Source organism: Xyrauchen texanus, chromosome 3 (genome assembly GCF_025860055.1).
Source record: "Xyrauchen texanus isolate HMW12.3.18 chromosome 3, RBS_HiC_50CHRs, whole genome shotgun sequence".
Lineage (NCBI taxonomy): Eukaryota > Metazoa > Chordata > Actinopteri > Cypriniformes > Catostomidae > Xyrauchen > Xyrauchen texanus.
Window position 1 is genome coordinate 26,510,412 of NC_068278.1, and position 25,872 is coordinate 26,536,283.

At 36.1% G+C, this 25,872-nt stretch overlaps 2 protein-coding genes across 7 annotated transcripts in view; one reads left to right on the plus strand and one right to left on the minus strand.

Moving 5' to 3' along the window:
- Window positions 1–1,641: 1,641 nt before the first annotated feature.
- Window positions 1,642–11,523, plus strand: LOC127626895 (G-rich sequence factor 1-like). Its single transcript, XM_052103008.1, has 9 exons — window positions 1,642–2,006; window positions 2,526–2,667; window positions 3,606–3,761; window positions 3,869–4,003; window positions 4,094–4,232; window positions 7,036–7,154; window positions 7,261–7,367; window positions 11,044–11,179; window positions 11,344–11,523. The coding sequence occupies exons 1-9, from the start codon at window positions 1,806–1,808 to the stop codon at window positions 11,397–11,399; spliced, it is 1,191 nt and encodes a 396-aa protein (XP_051958968.1). The 5' UTR covers window positions 1,642–1,805; the 3' UTR covers window positions 11,400–11,523.
- Window positions 11,524–13,457: 1,934 nt separating this feature from the next.
- Window positions 13,458–25,872, minus strand: part of LOC127628761 (protein RUFY3-like) — a 26,779-nt gene continuing 14,364 nt past the window's right edge. For 3 of the 6 annotated variants that reach the window (XM_052105626.1, XM_052105634.1, XM_052105642.1), the window contains 10 exons: window positions 23,287–23,379; window positions 22,819–22,902; window positions 22,237–22,404; window positions 21,963–22,060; window positions 19,465–19,584; window positions 14,567–14,690; window positions 14,383–14,459; window positions 14,261–14,285; window positions 14,077–14,154; window positions 13,458–13,973 (listed from right to left, as the gene is read on the minus strand). In XM_052105626.1, the coding sequence (XP_051961586.1) occupies window positions 13,830–13,973; window positions 14,077–14,154; window positions 14,261–14,285; window positions 14,383–14,459; window positions 14,567–14,690; window positions 19,465–19,584; window positions 21,963–22,060; window positions 22,237–22,404; window positions 22,819–22,902; window positions 23,287–23,379 (1,011 nt within the window). In that variant the 3' untranslated portion in view covers window positions 13,458–13,829. Of the gene's footprint in view, window positions 13,974–14,076; window positions 14,155–14,260; window positions 14,286–14,382; window positions 14,460–14,566; window positions 14,691–19,464; window positions 19,585–19,617; window positions 21,026–21,962; window positions 22,061–22,236; window positions 22,405–22,818; window positions 22,903–23,286; window positions 23,380–25,872 lie in introns of those variants that run through there. The other 3 variants (XM_052105659.1, XM_052105667.1, XM_052105650.1) reach the window with 2 other exon arrangements.

Below are 25,872 nucleotides of genomic sequence, written 5' to 3' on the forward strand. Positions count from 1 at the left end.
CTGGTGCGCCTGTATTTCGAAGAACTACCGCAAATAATCTTAAAAACATAATTTTACCTACATTGAAATGGTCTGTTTCCACTCACGAGTTCTTGTTTAGAAAGAGGTTTATATTATAATGTACAGTAACTGTCTACAACCTTTTCTACACTGAATAAAGTCCAAAAAATACACGTAAGTTTTATTTTAAAATCCAGGTTGTTGTACTGGTTTATATCATACGATTTTAAATATGTCTTTTATAACGCGTATTTAAAATTTTTGTTAAAATAATTTTCATGTACAATTGTGTAAAACGTATAATGGCTAATTGAAAACATATGTGTGTAAAGGTTTTTAAAACACGAGTAGAGACGCGTTACATTCTCGCTTTTATAAGTGCAGCATATTGACCATTAAACTTTAACATACAGATTTATTGATGTGAACTGGGAAGATGACTCAACACTGCCATCTCCTTGCAGACTTGTTGTAACATCGGGAAAGATGTTATTGTTTGTCAAAACTGTCACAAATTTGGCATGTTACTTGATTTTAATCCAAAGTTTAAAACAATTGCAGCAAACAGTAGCTACAAGTCTGGAAAGCAGATATGTTGAAAGGCTTGTGTGATCGTGCAGTCATTTTTATAATTATTTGTAAATAGTTTTAGTGCTGTTATTCTTCTGATTCAGTGGTCGAGGAAATAAAAACAGTCTAAAAATATCACCCAGTTTCCCCGAACGTTTCGAATCGATTCTCGTTCCCAACGCCTCGGAATAGAGGGAATCGATTCCCAGCCCTACATCTCCTTTCTTCTCAAATAAGAGTCACGTTAGCAATAACATGATTGTACTGTTTCTTTTGTTCTTGTTGAATTGTAGACATCCATCACTGATACACAAAATAAAATATTATTGCAGATCGTTTATATAAATATATATATATATATATATATATATATATATATATATATATATATATATATATATATATATATATATATATATATATAGGCCTATATATATACATATACAGGGATGTGAAGTTTACTTTTGAAATGTATTCTACAGATTACAGAATACATGCTGTAAAATGTAATTTGTAATATATTCCATTAGATTACTCAAGGTCAGTAATGTAACATAAATACTTTGGATTACTTCTTCAGCACTGGTAGATTTTTTCACTAGTTTTGACTATAAAAACTCTGCAGTACAGTAAGACAAAATACATATGTTAAAAATACATTCTCTGAAAAAACCCAAATATCATATGCAGTGTAAAACTAGATCAAATTGATCTTGGTTTAAGGATTTTTGCATAAATAAACGATGAAGGCCTGTTAAAAGCTTGGAAGTCCGATTAAATATGACCTCCATACACCACAAATTAAAATAAGTTAAAACCTGTTCGTTTTAATAAAAATCAACTCCTGGGACATGAATGTGCGCCTGTACATGAAGTTGAAAGTTGAAGATACACCAACATATGCTTATACTGTAATCGGTATACACACCACAACCTCTTAAAATACTGCAACAAAATGTCAGTCTCAAAATGTTTATTCTCCTATACCGATCGACGACTGTTCTGTGATTTATGTTTAGAAACGATGGAGCACCTTTATTTTGAAAGGACTGTCATGTAATTGTGCACAAGTGGGTTTCACGTCATGTTGCCCTCGTGGAGCCTGTTGTCCTCTGATACTGTAGGTCGATGTGGGTTGTGTGGCGTACATGAATGATACATGTTGTGTTAAAGTAGCTTGTACTTTATGTTTCAAACTGTTTTAAGTATAATTAGTCTTATTTATACAGTAAAATATGTCTGCACTCAGCAGACCCGCTCTTTTGTTCTCTCTTGCTCGCTGTATGAGACAGCAATTTTCATGCGTGGATTACTTTAGAACTGCACAGACTACAGCAGCACGAGCTCGACATATTCATTCATGTTCCGCGAGGTATTTAGCAAACCTTAAAGCCAAACATTCCTGGACATCTTTTCAAAGAAGTTTGTCTTCTGAGGTACGTGATCAATTTGTGTAAAATCACGCGGGGACTCGGGGAAACTTAGACAGGACTGTGGATTAGGGCCAGTGATATTTATTGTTTTCCTTGCATAATTGACTTAACTGGTTTAAAGGAATAGTTCCCCCAAAATTTAAAATTCTTGCATTTACTCACCCTCATGCCATCCCAGATGTGTATGACTGTCTTTCTTCTGCTGAACACAAACGAAGATTTTTAGAAGAATATTTCAGCTCTGTAGGTCCATACAAGTGAATGGTGACTAGACCTTTCAAGCTCCAAAAATCACATAAAGGCAGCATAAAAGTTATCCATATGACTCCAGTGGTATATGTCTTCTGAAGCAATGTAATCACCTTGAGTGAGAAACAGATCAATATTTCAATCGTTTTTATTATAAATCTCCACTTTCACATTCTGACCATCTGTGATGAGTAAATATGTTGAGAGAATTTTAATTTTTGGTTGAGCGATCCCTTTAACTGAGTTCTTTGACATTATTATTAAATGTTTTAGGCACCACCTAAAGAAGATGAGTACCCACCTCTACCAGAATACACCCCCACCAAGGAGATCCAGTCAAAGGAAGTGTTCATCATCCGGGCCAAAGGTCTTCCCTGGTCATGTACTCAAGAGGACTTGATGAACTTCTTCTCTGGTGCTTGTTTAATCTTTCACAATCTAAAAAAAATATATATTTTTTATTTGTATATTTTATGTTTATGTTTCCTTATTTGATATGACTATTGATCTGGGGCCAGTTGCACCAGCTGTGCTTAAGTTCAAACTTGGCATAGTTGTGGTGTAAATGGGCACTAAGTCACAATTTACACACTACTAAATGTTTGAGCGTTGCACCATTAAACTTCGGTAGAACATAACCCTACGTATAAACTAAATGTGTACGGAAGCCTCCGACCAGGAGTAACAGCTGGAATTAAAAAACAGACTGATATTTATCAATGAGCACATGTTTTGCATGATGTTGAGAGAGACAGAGAGAGAAAAACGTACTTTTAAGCATCTCTTCAGCATGAAACTGATCTAACGGTGCCCACCTAACGGTGTCACCCAATGTCAAGTTTCAACAAATTCAAAATATATATAGTATATTAAAATTAATAAATGTCTATTTTTCCAGCCTGTTGTATTAGTATTTATTTATCACCCCTCGTTTATTTTAGAGACAGTTATTATATATTGTTATTTACATGGGGCAAATATACTGTTTATCAAATCTACTTTTATTACGTATCGTATTTTAGTGGGGATATAAATTATTACGTCTGACAGTTACGAGAGTAAACAAGGTTTGAACACACTGTAACCAGATCGAATTGAAGTTCACAGCTTTTTAACAATTCTGTGTATAAATTTGAAGGCTGCTTATTGAATAAATATGGGTAAACGTCATATTATGCAACTACTTAATACTTTACGGAGAGCTTACGACCTACTAATTAAGTCTTGCATTAAGAACAGGTGGTGCAACCAAATTAAGCACCGAAACAAACTAACTATTAGTTACTAAACACATGGTGCAACCCTACTCTGTTGATTGCTAGTAGTGCAGTTCCACTTTTATTGCTTTTGTAGATTGCAGGATCAGAGGTGGACTTCAAGGGATCCATATAATGAACAACAGGAATGGCAGGCCAACTGGACAGGCATTCATTGAGCTAGAGCACGAGGAGGATGTTGGCAAAGCATTGGATCGGCACAAGCAGTATTTGGGGCAACGCTATGTTGAAGGTAAGGGGCATTTTGCTTTGTAGCCTATACGTGATGTGCATAACTCTGCTTTATTCAAATGTCAGATCCTTCAGTTATAATGGCACCACTGATGTTATATGTTTCAGTGTATGAAGTAACAAACAGTGATGCTGATGCTATATTGATGTCTACGGAGGAGAGTTCAGAGTCAGATGGAGTGGTGCGACTCAGAGGTCTTCCCTTCAGCTGCACAGAGAAAGATATCATTCAGTTCTTCTCTGGTAAGTTCCTATAAAACTATTTGAATTCTATTGCCTTTTCACTGATAAAAGCCTCATGCTTCATTGGTGTATTTGGCATCCTCAAAACAGGGTTGGATATTGTGGAGGATGGAGTTACAATAGTCCTTAACAGGAAAGGTAGAAACTCAGGAGATGCCTTTGTGCAGTTTGCCACAAAAGAGATCGCTGAAAATGCCCTAAAAAAGAACAAAGAAGTCATAGGAAACCGGTTAGTATATAGTGAAGTAATGCTTTATGCAAAAGCAGTACATATATTCTAGGGTTGCAGCGGTATACCACGGTTTGAAAATTGACGGTTATCATACCATGTACATTTGCTTATCTACGGTATTGAGAAAAAAAATGCAACCTGACGGAGTATCTCATATGCGTGTGCGCATCTCCTTTATTCCTTGTCTGCCTGTCAGACTCGTCAACTTGTGACACGCGCGCGCAGCAGAGAAAATGTCTGAGAGAAGCGAGGCAAGGGGGTCTGACATGAGTGTGTGTTAAAGCAGTGTTTCTCAACTGGTTTATTTGGACTGGGTTGATATTTCGGCGGCCCGCCAAGTGATAGACCATTTAGGACTGCCGAGGCAGATTTAATGATAATCTCTCAAACAGCTAAAGGAGACATGGGCAACATACGGCCCGCGTGCTGGATCAGGCTCATTTATCATAAAAGCGTTTTTATTTTTCATTGAATATTTCAGTTAACTTGCATTGGGACGTAACGTGTCTCCACAAGCGTATAACATGCTCAAGTTTGCCAGATAAGAGACGCAACACCCCCAGTTTGAGATATATACTTGCACAAATTGGAAATATTTAGTATGTAATACTTATTTTGTGCAATCTGGCAACCATGCATGTCTCACTTTCCCCTTTGAACAAATTTAGCAATCTGTAGTTTAATATTCTGCTCAAGGAAAAGTGTTATACGGCTACTCTGTGTCCATTCTTGAGGCTGCTTGTGATGTTTGGTGCTTCTAATTTTGCACGTAAACCTTCTCAGTGATTAAATTAAATATACAAGTAGATCTCGGCATCATTGACATGCAAGCAAAAGCAAGCCAGAGACAAATATGTAAATGTATTTTTTATTTGTGCAATTTAGAAACGTTGAAGTTCCTTCGCACCTGTATGTTAATCTAACTCTTGCAGTAATCATTTATCATATTCATGCAGTTGTGTTATTCAGTTGTGTGCTGAAAATTAATCCATCGAGGAGACCCACATCATGACTCTTAGCATGTAAATGGGTAAAGTTTCAAGATGTGTTTCAGCTAGTATTTATTTTTCATAAATACATTAATTTATTATTATTATTACTATTATTTAAAGGTGGGGTATGTGATTTGCAAAACGGCCGGCAGATTTTGAAAATACACAACTCATAAGGTCCTACCTTCTCTCCTCCAACGCTGGCCCTGACTCCACCCATTCGAAAAACATGGACGCGCAATCATGCACGAGCTGAAAACTCAGATGCGCAGTGTTCTAGCAGTGTTCTAGACTCACTAGTCAAACAGTGCATTCACCTGTCAGACAATTTTTCAGAGCAAATTGTTGACACAGCAGGAGGAGGGGTTGCATACCACTCTTGAAAGGTGTAGAGCTGATTTTCTCATAACTGTAAAAAAAAAGAACATCGCCAGCCCTGGCGTCTGTACAGCGGTCTTCTATTCAAAACAGGATTCATAGAAATGTGGAACAACCCCACTAGCACTATAAAAGCTCTATTCTCCATACATAAATACATTCGCTTCCTGTTACTGGGTCACGAGCTTTGAGTATGCGCACTGAACGGGACACGCGCCAGGGTGGTGGGGGAGGGGGCATGGTACGACCGTTTGATTGACACATTTTCTGTCCAATGATTCTAGATGGTCTTGAAAATGATTGGCTGGAGTTTTTCGAGTCCTGCCCGTTCCACAGATGATTAAATTGCTTAATTTTCATTTCAGTGCTTCTAATTTACAGCCAGTAAGTGGGTTAGGAATAGGATTTCAAGTTATTTTGAAAAAATGGTCAAAAAAGAAAATCACATACCCCACCTTTAAGACTAGCACACTGACCTAACCATGGTAATGAGGAACCTTTTCTTCTGTGTAATATGTGTATAAATATGTAATATTGGGTAACAAACGGGATAATAATGGGCTCATATAAGTAAATATGCTCTTCAATTTTTAAAAGGGGGAAAGACAACTTCCTGTAGATTTTGCTGTTGACATCATCAACAAAAATAATGTCACTTGATGCATGTCCTTGTACTGGAAAACTATGCAACATAAAAGGAAATGCAACCCAGGATACATTAAATACAGGTTATGTTTAATCTATGGCAGGTCGACACTTGATGTCCAATGTAAAATCTGTCCTGAAGCAAAACCAGTTGAGAACCACTGAGTTAAAGTTACAGACAGGAGCAGTCTGGCCTCACTGTCACGCACCTACAGTATATGTTAACTCTTAATAATCATAGGACATTACTTTAAAAGGTCATACAGCTGATGTTATTTTTCATTTAGAAGTTCATTTAACATGCTTTTGTTGTATAACATGTTATAGTTGCATGCTATTTTTTTAGCATGTTTATTATAATTCTTTTAGCTTTTATTTTCTATTTACTTTTTTTTACACATACTTCAATAAAATAAATGGTTTCAAGTTTCAATTATAATAAAGTGTTTGCTCAAAAATAAATAGATAAATAAAATAACCCTTCTGTTTTCACTAATAATAGTAATTGTTTAATACCGTATACTGTGATATTTTCTGAGACTGTTATCATACCGTGAAAATCTCATACCGTTGCAACCATAATATATTCTACAGCATCAATATGCATTTTATCTCAAATCTTTTCCCCTACCTGTTAAATCTTGTGCACTTCAGGACATTTTACTTATATATGTTTTTTCAGTGTGATATGTTTGCTTTTGCGGTTGAACAGCCACTGACTGCTTGAATGAGTACTGATACAGTTTCACATGTTTACAAAAAAAAATTTTTCCCTGCACATGCAGGTACATTGAGATTTTTCCCAGCAGGAAGAATGAGATCCAGGTGCAGTATGGAAAAGGGCGAAATGAGACCATCACACAAGGGGCCACGGACACAGTCATGCTGCGCAAAGTGAAAATTGGTGGGTTGTTCATTGAGTGAATAGAATTTTTTTTTTTTTAATGTATTACAGTTTTTGCTTTGTACAACCACAAGTTTAAGTCTCTAGTCTTTATTCTAATCAACAGGAAACAGTAGCACTGTATCAGCAACACATCATGGTTCGTCTAAGCCAGAGAACCTCATTCACATGAGAGGTCTACCCTATGAGGCCACAGGAGAGGACATTGTAAAAGTAAGAGTTATATTGAAATTTTGCTATTTAAGCTAATGCACGAGTCATGTTGCCATACATGTTACAAATTGAATTTATGGGAAAATTTTAGGACTATCACAAGAACAATTTGTGAAAGAAGCAGGGTTTGTATCTGTTGAGAGAACAAGTCACTTTTGGGGAAATTGGTGCAAAATGGAAATTAAAAAGGAAGTTGAAGCTACTGTAGCTCTTATAATAAATGTAAAACATTTCTACTTGCAGTTTCATGCATTCAGACAAAACACTCTTACAAACTTTGTTTGCTAGTGTTCAGCAGCAGATACCGTATGTCTGGGATCAAAAGTGTCAGAGTTTTGGGAAGTAATAGTAGCCAGTCTTTTTGATGACAGGTTTTGTGTCTATTTAATTTTTTTATTTTTTTAGAATAACCAGAGTAGGCCTGTCGTGATTATTAAATAATCATATGATTGCGGGTATTTGATCTAACCATGGTTATTTAAGATAACCGCAATTATTGTGCACTCTAATTTCCAATAAAATTTTACTGTCCAAATAAGTGAATGAACGGCACATTTGAGCGTCCTCTTCAGTTGAACTCCGACCGTCTCGCTGAGCCGCATTGCAAGCTTAATGTAAAGGCTTGCTTAAACTTTCGCCTGGCATTGCAGCGCACCGTGCCACAGACTGAGCTTGCACATCCCCAAATTCTAGAGGTGTTTATACTTGACACACCCACCTTTCTACTATTCTGTGAAATGACAGGCGGCTGCCCTGCCCAGAGAAAATATCTTCTGAATCAGCAGAAAGTAGTAGTTTGCCAGAAAAACAGATCACAACGAATAAAAAATTTGCAAGAATCTTTGTAATAAATGCATCAAACTTCAATCTGGTTTTGTATTTGTTCTACAGCCATGGCCAAAAGAATTGGCTGTGACAAATTTTGTGTTTTGCAAAATTTTCTGCTTCAGTTGTTGTGGTGTTGATTCACATTGTTTCTAGATTATTGCGCAGAGTGATCAGATGCATTTTAAATAATTGCAAATGGCTTCACTGGCCCAATTTTTTTTACTTCATTACAAAAACCCAAATTTCACTGTTTTTGGGCCCTGGCACAAAATTACCAGTCAACATCATTTCACTAATCATATCAGCAGCACCTTGAAAGTGTGAACGAGAACTAGTCAGGAGAAATCACTCTATCATTCTGATTGGATTATAAGAGCAGACTGATTGCTATAAAATTTGGTGATGATCCATGCATTTTCCAGCATGATGGAGCACCATGTCACAAGGCAAGAGTGATTATTCATCCATTCTTATGTAAATTGTCCCATTTAACTAAATGGGCCAATTTATGCAAGAATGGATGTACTAACAATGTACACCCAAATGTGTTGACTAAATTTTAATTTCTTTAATCTAGTTGTTTTTATTCCGTGTTCAATTAAAGGCATTATAAATATACTTGTAGTTATGCCTCAAAACACTTATTGAATATTTCTTATAAAGCTTTCCAAACAAACTATATAAACATATTACAATCTAAAAGACACCATTCCTATATTTATGTAAATAATATACATTTTCATGGAAATACTACATTTATAGAAACTCTTATAGAAATGCCAAGCTGCAGTGTAGTGACTAAGCAAACTTGTATTCATGTAACATAAGCAAAACAAATGTGTGTGTAAATACATGCTTGTAATTTGTCCCATTGAAATGAAGGTGACAATGATTTGCACACAAATTTGTTCTGCTCTTGTTTCTGAATAAGGCAATTTTACTTCATTTTCATTAACCTGTGTGCGCCTTTTAAAGGAATAGTTCACCCAGAAATGAAAATTCTGATCATTTAAGATGTATATGACCCTTTTTCTTCATCAGAACAGGATTTAAGATTTTTAGTAAAGTATAGGTGCATCTTAAAATTAGAATATAGTGGAAAAGTTAATTTTTTTCCATAATTTAATTAAAAAAGTGGAACTTTAATATATTCTAGATTCATTACACATTAGGTGAATATTTCAAGCCTTTTTTGTTGTAAACTTGATGATTACGGCTTACAGCTCATGGAAATCCAGTATCTCAAAATATTAGAATAAAGAATTTATAATACAGAAATATCAAACTTCTGAAAAGTATGATCGAGGCACTTGTGAAAAACAAACCACTAATTAAAACTTTATTAACTTTAAAAAATCCGCTTCCTGTAAACACTGAATGCCTGACGTCGCTGTTGCTGACTTTAAATTGAAAAACAAGACTCATTATAAACTTGTAAATAAATGTCCTCTCAATTTCAACTGCTTTTATTTTCAGCAAACTTAACATGTGTAAGTATTTGTACATAACAAAACATAAGCATTAAAGATTCAACTACTAAGACATAAACTGAACAAGTTTCACAGATATCTGACTAACAGAAATGGAATAATATGTCCCTGTACAAAGGGGGGGGGTCAAAATCAAAAGTAACAGTCAGTGTCTGGTGTGGCCACCAGCTGCATTAAGTACTGCAATGCATCTCCATGGACTGCACCAGGTATGCCAGTTCTTACTGTGAGATGCTGGGGGGTCATGTCAGAATGAGCCTGCAGGAAGGGTACCACATGAGGGAGGAGGATGTCTTCCCTGTATAATATCTCTGTTATACCATGGGGACTGTGCAAAATTATTTGGTGCAATATCTCCTGAAATTTGTATGCTGTTTAAACAATAGAAGAATTAGTAACCAACAAGGGTCCCTGTTTAATATAAAAAATTCTTATAGGTAAATGGTCTGCACTTAAGTTGCGTTCACACTGCCAGATAATTTATCGCTGCATGCCTCCAGTGGCTAGAGTTTAGTTCGCTAGTGGTGTGTGTATGGAGAGTCTAAACGGCACTGTTTCTTTACAATTAATATTATTATTATTAAAATGTTAGGATCATGTGAGCTCTACCATCTTCTCTCGTATTGGCCGTCGCTCCCGAAAGTCACTTTTCATTTGCATAAAGTAAAACATTTCTAAACTTTGTTGCGTCGCTGGACATACCCACATCCGGTCGCCAACAGTTTCCATCGCTCGTGTTGCCGGAAGTCGCCAGCTCTCATTGAAAATGACTGAGATTAGGTTGTTTTGTCACTATGTGTCGCTGGCAGTGTGAACGCAGCTTTATATAACGTCTTTTTAACCTTAGCGGTTCTACAAAGTGCTTTACACTGTGTCTCATTCACCCACCAATGACAGCAGAGGTGCTAGCCTGCCATTGGGAGCAACTTGGGGTTCAGTGTCTTGTCCAAGGACACTTTGGCATGTGGAGTCATGTGGGCCGGGTATCGAACCGCCAACCCTGCAATTAGCCACAAGCCGCCCACAGTAAAATCTGTGTTTCCTTTCACTCTAGAAATAGGTCCATAAGAGCTTTGTTCCAAAGAGATGTAACTTGTAACATCTATATTAATTATATAGGCATATGTTCTGTAAATCTGTTTCCATCCAGTATTTTTATGCAAAATCCCAAAATGTGCATAAAAAAAGAAAATGTTTTTTGTTTGTTCGCCATGTACTTCACTGTCAAAATAATGAGGGAATTATTGTTCTTGATAGTTGCTTTAGCAAATATTTATAACTCCTCAATTTGATCTTACCATTGTTTACGAGAATAATATGTCCTGCACTGAATGACTGAAGTGTTATTTCTGTTCCAGTTTTACTCTCCCATCAGAGTGGCAAGGGTTCTTATAGAGTACGGTCCTGATGGACGGCCCACCGGTGAAGCAGAGGCCTTCTTCACAACACATCAGGATGCAGTATTATCCATGTCCAAAGACAGAGAGTATATATGTAAGTTATAGAAAGGAATGGCTGTGTGATAATCTGAAATAACCCCAATGTTTCTAGAAAATGATAATTTTTTTCTTGGTCTAAAAATACTGGAACTAATCATCTGTAATTGCAAACATAAAATAACATTTAACTTTTTTTAATTTGTTTTTCCCATCATCCAGTGGAGCGATATATAGAGTTGTTCCTGAATTCATCACCATCAAGAGAGGAAGAGTAAAATAAAAGTGAACTTCATTTAAACTGTCCTAAATCATTGATTCCAACCTGTGTATGTATCATTGTGTAAGATTCAATCAAGAATTACTTGTAATACGTAAAACATAAATTAAAAGAGAACTTTACAAATGATGCCTGTTTTATTATTTCTCTTTTATATTAGTTTTCTAATTATTCAAACATACCATTGTAATTGTTCCATTATACTTAGAACTGTGTGAAACCCTTTGAAGAGCGCTTTACGTAAAAATCATTATGCTGTTATGCATTAGTGTTATCATTTGCCTCAGCAGAAGTAGCACTTGAGCCTGCAAAACCAAATCTGTCTTAAGCCAACCTTCAATTATTCCATAAATCCGTGTTAATCTGTTAGCGTGCATGTATAAAATTAACTCAAGACTAAGAAGTACAATAGAATCTACAGTATAATAATAGAAATTTGTTTAGCTAATAAGAATAAAATACATTACATGCCGGCTTAAAAATACCTTTAATTAAAATGTTCAGGATGACATTAAGGGCAATTGTAGTCTTCACTGTGTGCAGCTTTCAAAATCTTCAAGTCTTTAAATATTATAAACTTTTAAGGAACAGAATAAAAGCTTCTTTTGTGCATATGAAACTCAACATGTACAGTGCATTCAGAAAGTATTCAGACCCCTTAATTTTTTTCACAATTTATGTTGCAGTCTTATGCTGAAATGCTTTTAAATGATTTTTTTCACATCAATCTTTACTCCATACCCCATAATGACAAAGCAAAAAACAGATTTCTGATAAGAAAAAACTGAAATAAGTATTCAAACCATTTGCTATGACACTTTAAATTAAGTTCAGGTGCGTCCCATGTCTCTAGATCATCTTTGATATGTTTCTACACTTTGATTTGCGTCCACCTGTGGCAAATTCAATTGATTGGACATGATTTGGAAAGGCACACACCTGTCTATATTAAGTTCTCTCAGCTGAAAATGCATATCAGAGCAAAAACCAAGCCTTGAGGTCAAAGGAACTGCCTGCAGAGCTCAGAGACAGGATTGTGTTGAGTCACAGATCTGGGGAAGGCTACAAAAATGTTTTTGGCTGCATTGAAGGTTCCCAAGAGCACAGTGGCATCCATAATTCTTAAATGGAAGAATTTGGAACAACCAGGACTCTTCCTAGAGCTGTCTGTCTGGCCAGATGGAATCCTCTCCTCAGTGCAAAACACATAAAATTTTTTTTTAAAAAAAGCACCTAAAGGACTCTCAGACTGTGAAAGACAAGATGATCTGGTCTGTTTAAATGAAAATGTAACTGTTTGGCCTCAATTCCATGTGTCATGTCTGGAGGAAACCAGGCACTGCTCATCACCAGCACAATACCATCCCAATGGTGAAGCATGGTGGTGGTAGCATCATGGTGTGGTTTTTTTTTGTAAGTGGCAGGGACTGATCAGGGTTGAAGGAAAGCTGAACGCAGTAATATCCTTAATGAAAACCTGGTCCAGAGCACTCGGGACCACAGACTGGGCCAATAGTTAACCCTCCAACAGGACAATATCCCTAAGTACACAGCCAAGACAACGCAAAAGTGACTTAGGAACAACTCCGTGAATGTCCTTTAGTGGTCCAGGCAGAGCCCAGACTTTAACCTAATCGAACATCTCTGGAGAGACCTGAAATAGGCTGTCCACCGGCAGTCCCCATCGAACATGACAGAGCTTGAAAGAATCTACTCAAATCCAGGTGTGCAAAGCTTGTTGCATCATATCCAAAAAGACAGAAATCGCAGCCAAAGGTGCTTCAACTAAGTACCGAGTTAAGGGTCTGTATATATTTTTTTAATTTGCAAAGTGATCAGAAATCTGGTTTTTGCTTTATCATTATGGGGTATGGAGTGTGGATTGATGTGAAAAATAATTTAAAGCGTTTTAGCATAAGGCTGCAACATAAAATGTGAAAAAATGAAGGTCTGAATACTTAATGCACTGTATTATTTTCTGCACAACTTATGAATTTAACATATGTGCCTTGCTTGGTATAGCTTTCAATAATATAAAAAACTCTTAATTTAAAAATTTTACTTTTAATCAGAACAACAGTATTTTATTATCCTACTTGCAAAATTGACAACACATGAATGACATGGAGACAGAATTAAAGTACAATAACGGCATAAATCCACTTGGTGGACAGCTTCTCTCACTCATCCTTAAGACATTAAATGCTGATATGAGTTTTTTTTTTTTTTTTTTTAAAGCATTCAAACGAAGAGCTAGTAAAATCCCTTTGTGGCAAATATTGTATACAAAAAGTGAATGAGATCTCTGGTACTGACTGAGGGTCCAAAATGTGATGTGATAGATTTGAACTGCACTTTTTTTAAATAGATAACCCATTGATTAATTATACTGACAGAACAGTCAATGCTCAGAGATAGAGAAGATGCCTCAGGATGTGGTGGAGGCATACTGCTGCATTAACTGTGAGTAGCAGACATCACACACATTTTCAGGGTTGATGGAGGAAGGCAGAGGGAGTTCATTCACCAAGCAGTTCTCACAGAACATGCCACTGCAGTTCTTACATTGCCTCTGAAAAAGTAAAGAATGTACACTCACATGAGATAAAGACTCCAGTCACATCAGTAGCCTAATTAGTTAGACTACCTCTTATTTTACATGGTACATTTGGTACCTTGGGTGTGGTCAAGGAATCCTGGTTTTCACACATAGAGCAGATGGATGGGTCAATGTCTTTACCAAGAGACTGATCCTATCAAGTAAGCGTGACATTTCGTTAATATAAAATATCAGAAATTATTATAGGGAATCTCTAAGATAAAAACTTAAAAGATAACTGACAGTGGAAGGTAGAGTACCTGTTCATCTTCATGTGAAAGTGTCCTAAGAAAAGACAGTTTTAGTTTCCTTCTAAATTATGTTGCATAAGATAATGGATACAGTTTTATGTGAATCTGTTCAGCATTTAAGAAAGACTTACAAACTGGAACCAAGACTTGACTTTTCCTCCAGCACAGTGCGTAATGTATAGTTTTCATTTTTGACTGTCTCTAATTCCTGTAAAAACACAACAAAGACCAAAAAAAATCTCTATATTGACCACGAAACAAGAGAAAAAGCATTTTTAGATGAGAATGACAGTTCAAGTGAAATCAAAGTCTCACCTTTCTGATCTCCTCTACTTGCTGTCGCACATCTCTCTGTGGGGGCGTTTTGCCAAACAGAGCATCAGGATTGTGGGCTCCATGATGCTCTCTCCATTTCCTGAGTTCATGTTCCATAGCTGATCTATTGCACATCAAGAAAAGAGAATGGCTTGTTGACATTAGAACATTTTAATGAGAACATGTGTTGGGTATATTTGGTTTAAATACATTGAGATTTTTAAATTACATTATGGTAAATAATAAGTTTTATTTAATTTCAGGAATCTGATTATCTATGGTCAAGAGGGTTGAAGGTGTGGGTAAAGGGCACTGTTAGGCCAGAAATATATCGCCTATGCAAGCGATTGTACTCACGTTAACACGCGTTAGCATGTGTTCTTACATTAGGCTACTGTGGCTGTAACAACCCTCAGTCATTTTTTCTTCATTGAAAAAAAAGTTTAACTCCTAAAAGACATGAATTGTAATTTTACAATACATGTAGGAAATCATGACCACTCACATTAAAATTAAGACCCTAACCTAATAAAAGTTATTTTAATCTACATGTAGAGGGTTCGCAAATGAGGGCTGCCATGTTAGAATCACATGACCAGCCAAATCCTACCTCAGTAAAAGTCCTATTATTTGACACTTTCACTCATTGGTTCAAGTAACCGTACAAGGTGCTTGAAGTACTTGAATTTGCCTTTGTCAAATTTAAATCCTGGAAAACCCTTGAAAAAAAAAATAATAATTCCCAAGAGGGACTTAAAAAGTTATTGAATTAAAGAAAATCGTAAAATATGTTGCTTAAATGAATAAATAAAATGTGTTTATTTTAGGAAAAACACGACGACAGCCTACTAAACCACTGCTGAAGCAGGCAGCACATAGACGGCTCGGTCATGTGGCACCTGCTACTTTTGGCAGCGCTGTTCAGAATGGGCCAATCATAATCAATTGTTACTGGAGGATTTAAAAATATATATATTTAGATAATGCTGCAGCCGTTTTAACAGGTATGAATCCTAGCAACTATCAGTTTAAATAAAAAATTATTCTCCAGAGTGAAAATTAGATGAGATGTAAAACGTTGAATGGAGATCAATGGAGGATTCGTTTTTTTGAGCCGTCTAGCGAACCCTTGAGTAAAGAACGCTTTGTGTCTCACAAAATAGGTTATTTCTGACAAATATCAAAATATGTTGAAAAACATGTCCATTTACATTTTTAGTCATGAAAAAGCTTTCAAAAAGCTAAAAATTAAAAGGTATCATTCTATAACCTAACCTTTAATGATATGAAATTGCTTGACTTTAGAAAATATATCTCAAATTGTCATTTGCCTGAAAACAAAATCCTCGTCCCCTTCATCTTGTACACCACTTCTATGACATGTTAAGTTATTTATGTATTTATTTTGTACTTATTTTTAAAAGTTTATTTAATAAAAATTATTTAATAAAAGCATTAGTGCAAGGCTGAACAATTGTACAAAAAAAAAAGCTAAAAAAAATGATTATAATTAAAATAATTACAAATTATTGTTTATCTCATTGGTGAAAACGAAGTGCGTTTTAAGGAGCACACTACAATTGCAAATCAATTTTGTCATGAATGAACAAATAATTAATGTTCCTGAGAATATGTAGTTAAAGATGCTCATTGACATTTGTTATACTTATAAGTGGTGTTTTATAAAAATAAATGAACTGAATGAATAAAATATTTTTATTTAAAATGAACAAATAAAGAATTAGTTTTAATGACATCTCGAGCATAGTCCTTGAAAACAAATAAATGTGATTGAAAAGTCCTTGAAAGTCATTGATCTAATTTTGAAGCATCTGTAGGAGGTGAAGCCACCGGAAGTGTTCGAACAGCAATCTTGGTATGCCCAAACTGTCATAGATCATCAATGACTGACAGGCAAAAACACCCCCGATTCACTGTCTCCGACCTGCGGATACAACGGTTGCATTTCGACCTCTAGTGACAATCATGTTTAATTAGCTTTTTATTGATAATATTCATTACGAGAAAGATATACGCAGATTGTGATGTCAGAGCATTCACCTGATCCGGTGTTTATTTTATCAGGGCAGCACAACGATCACCAAAGGAACCAGCAAAACTGTTCACAAGTTGTAATGTAAGTGGTAAAAGCTGTAATATCTGCTTATTTAGGATGAAAATACAACCTTACCCCCGAAAGGGACTTTAAAATTGTCAGGATTTCGAAATTGCCTTAAATGCTCGGGATTTGCTTGTTTTCATATTGAAGTGCTCTCTGAGTCATACATGGATACATGTCATAAATGTGTTATTTTGCCATTTAAACCTAGCATATCAGTTTAATTTAACTAGCTTTGCGTCTCCCCTTCTCTGCGCACCCACTGCGCTTGTAGAGGGTGAGAGCGCCCTCTTAATCAATTGTTCGCAAAAAAAAGACTCTTAACAACTCAATGATCACAATAAACAAGTCTGAAAATGTCTGTTTGTATCTTAACTCCGTTTCAGTGAACTTGTTTACATTCAGCTGATGTGTTTGCTGATAAAGTTTGTTAGAGGTGGATACTGTTTGATATAGATACACATAACTCACTCTGGCTTTCAAGAAACTGGAAATCCAACAGGTCCCAGATGTGCTCAATGGGATTGATATTCGGGCTCTTCACTAGCCATGGCAGAACACTGACATTACTGTCTTGCAGGAAATCATGCACAGAACGAGCAGTATGGCTGGTGGCATTGTCATGCTGGAGGGTCATGTCAGGATGAGCATCACATGAGGGAGGAGGGAATCTTCCCTGTAACGCACAGCATTGAGTTTGCCTGCAGTGACAACAAGCTCAGTCCAATGATGCTGTGACACACCGTCCCAGACCATGACAGACCCTCCACCTCCAAATCGATCCCACTCCAGAGTACAGGCCTTGTGTAAAGCTCATTCCTTCGATGATAAACGTGAGTCCAATCATCACCCCTGGTGAGACAAAACCATGACTCGTCAGTGAAGAGCACTTTTTGCCAGTCCTGTCTGTTTCAGTGAAGGTGGGTTTTTGCCCATAGGCGACGTTGTTAACGGTGAAGTCTGGTAAGGACCTGCCTTACAACAGGCCTACAAGCCCTCAGTCCAGCCTCTCTCAGCCTATTGCATTCTGATGGAGGAAATGTGCATTCCTGGTGTAACTCGGGCAGTTGTTGTTGCCATTCTGTACTTGTCCTGCAGGTGTGATATTCAGATGTACCGATCCTGTGCAAGTGTTGTTACACTTGGTCTGCCACTGTGAGGACGATCAGCTGTCCATACGGTCTCCCTGTAGCGCTGTCTTAGGCGTCTCACAGTACGGATTTTGCAATTTATTGCCCTGGCCACACCTGCAGTCCTCATGCCTCCATGCAGCATGCCTAAGGCATGTTCACACAGATGAGCAGGGACTCTGTCTTTTTGGTGTTTTTCAGAGTTAGTAGAAAGGTCTCTTTAGTGTCCTAAGTTTTTATAACGGTGACTTTAATTGTCTACTATCTGTAAGCTGTTAGTGTCTTAATGACGTTCCACAGGTGCATGTTCATTAATTGTTTATGGTTCATTGAGCAAGCATTGAAAACATAGTTTAAACACTTTACAATACAGATCTGCAAAGTGTTTTGGATTTTAAAAAAATTAAGTGTCCTGAAAAAGGGACGTTGAATTTTTGTATATATATATATATCAGTGGGTCTGACGCATTTTGAAATGCATTGACGCACAAAATCATGCTTGTGTTGCGCCTGTGTTAACGTGCCTGCAAAGAGTATGCTTTAGCCTTCAGACCTGACGTGCAGCGGAAACTTTGTAACCTTTAGCAGAGACTATATTCCAGCCTGGTCTCATGAAAATTACCTAACCGTCAACATTTTTACAAAACGAAATTACATGCCTTATTACACGTTTGGCAATTTCACAATGAAATATCCAGCGAGGCGCATAATTCAGTGAAATGGTGTAGTAATCAGAAGGTTTTTAAGGTGAATATTAGACGGTTTTCATGAGTAAAATGTACCTCCCTAATGTAGAACTTTAACCTAAACCCAACCAATAGTGATGTAAAATTAAATGAGTTGTAGATACAAAACTGACATCCTTACCCTTAACCAATGCCTAAACCTAACCGAGTGTCCAAAAACATAATTAGAAATGAAAGGTACATTTTCTGATGTAACCACGTCACCTTATGCTTCTATGACACTCTTGTCTCGTTTGTAATAGTGTTAAAATTTATCAATTCTCAAATGATGTGTTAAAATAAAAGTGTTTCGATATGATAACTTAGCAGTGTGTGAGTAAAAGTGTGAAAAACAAGTGTTTATAAAGTCATAATCAGCCTTTGTAGTCCTGATATGTGTGAAAGTGAATAAAATGCACCGTTGTTGTAGCGCATCTAGTTTTTATTTCACTAGGAAATTGTAATAGAATTTAAGAGTTTTGCACATAAAAGTTTGACAAAATATTGTTAAAGTAACGTTCATTCTTTAAGACTAGGATGCTATATTCACAGTATAGCATGGCCTCGAGTGCCTTACTTCCTTTATAAAATAGAATATAAGGGACACAAATATTCACTAAAACATTAGGTCAATTCATTAAATACCATCCTTCCCCTAGAAAATATTGTCCCTTTTATAAAAAACAATAGAACATGAATGTGTTCTAAATAGGTACTTTCTACCGATATTCACAGTAGCAGGTGCAGGGGAACAGATGTTTTGCGTCATCCGCTGTTATTATTTCATGTTTTTTTTTTTGTTAGCACAGCTGGAATGTTGTATTGAGCTTTCAGCATCCAGGTCCAGAGCTATCCACTTCATAAACTGTATTGTATCATATCATATTGGCATTATAGTAACAATATTAAGGAAAATGTCAGTACCTCTGCTTGCATAACTGCTCCACCTCTTGCTGCAGACTCTCAATCTTGTCCCCAAACTCCTGCTTGAAGAGCCGATTTGCCTCGTCCGCCAGGTCCCATTCTCGCTCCGCCTTCTTACATCTGAATTTGGGCCACATTAACTTAATGAGGTGAAATGAAAACTAAAAGCCATGGGAATGGAAGATGAATTAAATAATAAAAGCATAATAAAAATAACTGAGAGAGGAACTTAAAAGACAACTGGATAAAACAGGATGATGCAAAGGGCTAGAAACTGCAAACATTAAAGAAGGCAAAGCAGTCTGACAAGTGTCCAATTTGTTTTTTATTAAGCTATGTTTGTACTACAGTTAACATCTATATTATGTCTATATACACTTCGGCCCATTCACAATTTAGATGATTTCATCGTCCAGACTTTTGTCAAATCTGTAAAGCTTGGTGTCAAATTCATTTCACAAACATTTTCCAAAGCTTTGACATTTGGCATCAAATTCCACTTCATCAAATTCAGGGTTTAATTAAGTTTACATTAAGCTGTAGAATAATTCAGGCACGCAATTTTGCACTCAACATCATTTCTAGCCAAACAAGCTAACAAAACCTCCTGAATATGCTTTCATGAGTCATACTGTTTGTTTAGCTTGGGCATCCATACAAGCACATAACATCATGGAATTTAAAGGGGAATTCACCCAAAAATTTGTATTCTGTCATCTTTTACTCACTCTCATATTATTCCAAACCCATATGACTGACTTCTTGTGCATTTCTGTTTGTGTTCTACAGAATAATTAAATTCATATGGGTTTGGAACAACATGAGAGTGAGTAAATAATTTAATATATTTCATTTTGGGTGAACTTTCCTTTGTGGAAACAAGTTAGTCAAATATTTAGTTCCAAAGTTTTTAATTCTAACATGGTCGAAGAGATATAACAAATGAACCTAATAATATGGTATTGTATTCATTCAAATATAAAACGATTGTACGTTTTTGTTAGGAATGTATCCCCGTGCTGTACTGAACTGGTTTATATTTTTTCTAAAGCGCCAGCTTTGAGCAAAATTCTGCTTTATTTCAGTATTGAGAAGTAGAGATATAATAGAGATGCACTGCCATCACTTAAAATGTACCTAACTGACACAAAGCAATCTAAGATGGTCACCACTTGATTTGGGCAACGGCCAGTTTTATGATTGGCCAAAACAGCAGCGTTTTTCTTCTGCTAATACACACACAGGGAGACTAGAGAATATTAGAGACAGCAGTACTGAATCAGGAGTGCAATATTGAGAGATGATTCTGGGGTAAACAGAGAAGAAAAATCCGTAGTTTTCAGTCCATTAGACAAAATTACGGCAACTGATCTGGAACCCAGTAATAAAATAAATACCATAGTAATCTATGCTATGCAAAATCAAACTGAAGATCAGATTTTTTTTTATTTATGCATTTTTGGGAAATATCTGGGGTTTGCGATCATTTTATTGCGGTCTCTGAAGGAGTTTTCCAGCATTAGTGTTCAAGCTTCGTGCCTGTTTAGCCATGTCTTTCTCACTGATCGGGGAACATGAGTAGAAACAGAAGAAATTGAGCATGAGAAAAATGTAAATTGAAGATGCAAAAGCAAAGAAATGATAAGAAAAAGACATAGACAAGGAGGAAAGAAGTTATTGTAGGAACAGATTGTTGCCAACTTGTAGGAGGCAGCAATGTTTCTTAGAGCTGATACAGGACAGAGTGGACTAGTCTTTCAAGCACAAATTTGGTGTCTATGTACAGTGGGGTTCAAATGTGAGTCCACGTGTGAAAATATGAATATTTACATGAGTTTTTATTTTTCATTACAAATGTTATCAGCATAAAAAAAAAAATTTAAACTCAGAATTCCTTAGTATTTGGTATAGTATGTCCCCTCTCTTTTACATTAATGACAGCATGCACATGAGCTGTTTGTGCAAATACCAGCATGATATGAGAATATTTCAAAGAGTATCTTGTGTGACTAAATAGAAGCAGTGAAATATGCCCTTTGGAAAAAGGAGTTAACATGGTCAATGTTGCAAATTTGCTTATTTGATTGAAGCCCAAAATAACAAAAACTAAAAAGTACAGGACCTTAAATAATTCTTAAATTTTTTCCACAATATTTTATGCTACTGCATTACTTTTTCTTTTACATCATGATGTTTTAAATTTGTATAAATTCTGAAACTTTGTTTATTTCCAGGTTTAATTTATATTTTGAATCCCACAGTATCAACGTGGACTTTTGAATCCCATGAGGTATGTGATATAACCCATGATCATTCTTGATCGATGAGCAGAGAAAATCAGCCCATTCTGAACAGTCCTGTTCCTTGGACATCCATGTAATATTTATCGTCACAATGTATAAAACGCTGAGCTCATCATAAACTGAAAGAACTGCATGCTTTAGGTTTTTAGTGTGTGTCATATGTGATTACTGTGAAGATCTGTAAGACATTCTCACCTGCTCTCCAGTTGTTTAATAATGCTCGCCATCTGGTTTGATTTCTCCTCCAAGCGGCAGATGATGTCACTCTTCTGTTTTGCACTGACCTCTGAGCTCTACAGGACAGACACACAAAATCAGGAACCAATACCATGCTGTTAAAAAATAAAGGAAGTTTTGTATATTAGATAAATGTTGTACTACCCTAGTTTTAACATTCTTCACCTGAAAAGCAACTGTGTAACTTTGATTTGTATATCAATAAAGTCTTGATATACTTGAAATCATATACCTGTGACTTGACGGCAAGCTCGTGGTTGATTGTGCGCAGGTCATCTAACTGCCGCCTCAGTTCCACCAGAGCATCATGTTTTTCACAAATGTCTTTCTCCAGCATCTTCATGGATAACTCCATCTCCTGCTTCATCCCTATCTGTACTTCCAGCTCCTTCTCTACATCCTACACAAACCCACACACTCAGTATCTAAAAAGAATAGTTTACCCAAAAAGTCAATCATCATTTACACACCTTCATATTCTTTCAAACCTGTATGACTTTCTTCCATGGTACACAAAAGGAGATGTTAGACAGAATGTTTGACTCGTTCATTCATTCATTGCATAGAGGTACATGGTGACGGAGGCCATCAGTCGCTAACATTCTGTCTAACATCTCCTTTTGAGATCCACTTGTCATATAGTTTTTGGAACAGCATGCAGGTAATTAAATGATGATGTTGGGTAGACTATCCATTTGAGGTTTGTCAGAAATTTGACTTGATCATTTGATCATTTGAACATTCAACAGGAGGAAATTTGAAATAGATGTGAGAATGACAATTGCATACACACAGTCATTAATGTTGGACTCACCAGCCTGAGCTGAGTCTCCTCTTTGAGCTGTTTGCGAGTTTCTCCAAGAACTTGACCATTTGCAGTACCATCTGCCCTTGAGGCCTTCAAGAGGAATGCAGGTCAAATATCAGACCACATACTAAAGTGCACCACAACCAAATGAATGTGTTATGACTGAACTCTTACTAGGGAAATCTGTTTGTGTTTACAGTTCAAGGAAAGCTTGTTGTTTTAAATAAGAATTGAGGAGCATGGAGTAAATCATTACTGTGCAAGTGAATAATGTTTGCTTGTTTTTAACACCACGCCAACTTCCATGGATGATTTCATGGTGAAAAACAAGTTAAAATGCAATAAAAGGTATAGTGATTAAAAACCTATAGAAGGTTCTTAAGATCTACTCTAAATTTGACTCAGGACTGACTTGGTTAAAAATCTTTTGTGCAAGTGAAAAATTACTCTGGGTTGTAAACAAATGTAATTCACCTTGCGACTGGACTCCACAAAGTAAGTGCTTTCCTCCTTCACTCTCTCCAGTTCCTCCTGTAGAGTGATGATCCTGTTGTTTGCGACAGCAAGCTAAATAATGAGAATGTACACAATTAGCTGAAGGAAGTGCTATAGTTAGTACTAACAACGGTAAAACTTTACAATAAGCTTCTATTCGTAAAAATGTGTTAATGCATTAGGTACAGTTGAAGTCAGAAGTTTACATACACCTTAGCCAAATACATTTAAACTCAGTTTTTCACATTTAATTTTCAACATTTAATCACAGAAATTATTCCCTGTCTTAGGTCAGTTAGGATCACTACTTTATTTTAAAAATGTGAAATGTCAGAATAATAGTAGAGAGAATTATTTATTTCAGATTTTATTTCTTTCATCACATTCCCAGTGGGTCAGAAGTTTACATACACTTTGTAAGTATTTGTAGCATTGCCTTTAAATTGTTTAACTTGGGTCAAACATTTTGGGTAGCCTTCCACAATCTTCTCACAATTAGTTGCTGGAATTTTGTCCCATTCCTCCAGACAGAACTGGTGGAGTAAGGTTTGTAGGTCTCCTTGCACACATTTTCAGTTATGCCCAAAAAGTCTCTATCAGATTGAAGTCAGTGCTTTTTTAATGGCCACTCTAATACTTTGACTTTGTTGTCCTTAAGCCATTTTGCCACAACTTTGGACTATTTGGAGTATTATGCTTGGGGTCATTGTCCATTTGGAAGACCCATTTGAGACCGAGCTTTAACTTCCTGGCTGATGTCTTGAGATGTTGCTTCAATATATCCACAAAATTTTCCTTCCTCATGATGCCATCTATTTTGTAAAGTGCACCAGTCCCTCCTGCAGCAAAGCACCCCCACAACACGATGCCGCCACCCCCATGCTTCAAGGTTGGGATGGTGTTCTTTGGCTTGCAAGCTTCACGTAACGTAACGATGGTCATTATGGTCAAAAAGTTTACATTTTGTTTCATCAGATCAGAGGACATTTCTTTGATTTCTTAGAGGAAAAGATATTTGTCCCTACATGCACTTGCAAACTGTAGTCTGTTTTTTTTTTTTTTTATGGCAGTTCTGGAGCAGTGGCTTCTTCCTTGCTGAGCAGCCTTTCAGGTTATGTTGATATTGGACTCGTTTTACTGTGGATATAGATACTTGTCTACCAGTTTCCTCCAGCATCTTCACAAGGTCCTTTGCTGTTGTTCTGGGATTGATTTGCACTTTTCGCACCAAACTACATTCATCTCTAGGAGACAGAATGCGTCTCCTTCCTGAGCGGTATGATGGCTGCATGGTCCCATAGTGTTTATACTTGCGTACTATTGTTTGTACAGATGAACGTGATACCTTCAGGCATTAGGAAAATCCAAAAACAAATTTCTGAGGTCTTGGCTGATTTATTTTGATTTTCCCACAATGGCAAGCAAAAAGGCACTGAGTTTGAAGGTAGGCCTTAAAATACATCTACAGGTACACCTCCAATTAGAAACTAAATGGCTAATTGCCTAAAGGATTGACATAATTTTCTGGAATTTTCCAAGCTACTTAAAGGCACAGTTAACTTAGTGTATAGTAAACTTCTGACCCACTGGAATTGTGATATAGTCAAATTAAAAGTGAAACCATCTGCCTGTAACCAATTGTTGGAAAAAATACTTGTGTCATGCAAAGTAGACGTCCTAAACAACTTAAAAACTAAAAAACTATAGTTTGCTAATATTAAATCTGTGGAGTAGTTAAAAAATAAGTTTTAATGACTTCAACCAAGTGTATATAAACTTCTGACTTCAACTGTAACATGAAAAAACAATGAACAACATAGTTTTACAACATTTATTAATCTTAGTAAATGTTACTAAATTAAAAATACAATTGTTCATTGTTAGTTCAGAGTGCATTAACTAATGTTAAATAATATAACTTTTGATTTTAAAAATATATTAGTATATGTTGTACCTAAAGGATGTCCTGATAATGTTTTTTTTTAGTATGAGTAACTATACCCGATGAATGATTCCATATTTTCAGAATTCCATAACAATAGTTTATTTAAATTCTATCATCAAAATGGGTTTTAAATAAATCAATTAAATAAATTTGTAAATCAAATGAAAATAACAATACATTTTCAACATAATATTGCATTATTTTTATCTGATGAAGTGCTTTTGTACAGAACCTCACCGCACAATCCAAAACACAACAATGGAGATACATTTTGTCAAATGAATTGCTGCATTACAAATGTGAGATATTCCTTAAATAATAAAATGACTTAAATTATTTATTTTTATTATTAGTAGTAGTAATAGTATTACAGAGAATATTACATACCTATACTGTAGTGATCTATTTCTGTCATACGTTTTTCCATTTAAATTGAGCTTTTATTTTGAAGTGTTTGTGTTTCTGTGTTGCCATGAAGGTAGCATCTAAATCCGGAAAAGCCAGTCGCTACGTGACTCAAAGTGATTATTTAACCACAAAATGCTACTATTTAATAAAATAAAATATGTAGACTGTATGTGCCTTGCATTAAAATGTGAATTATTGCTATGCCTGCTGTC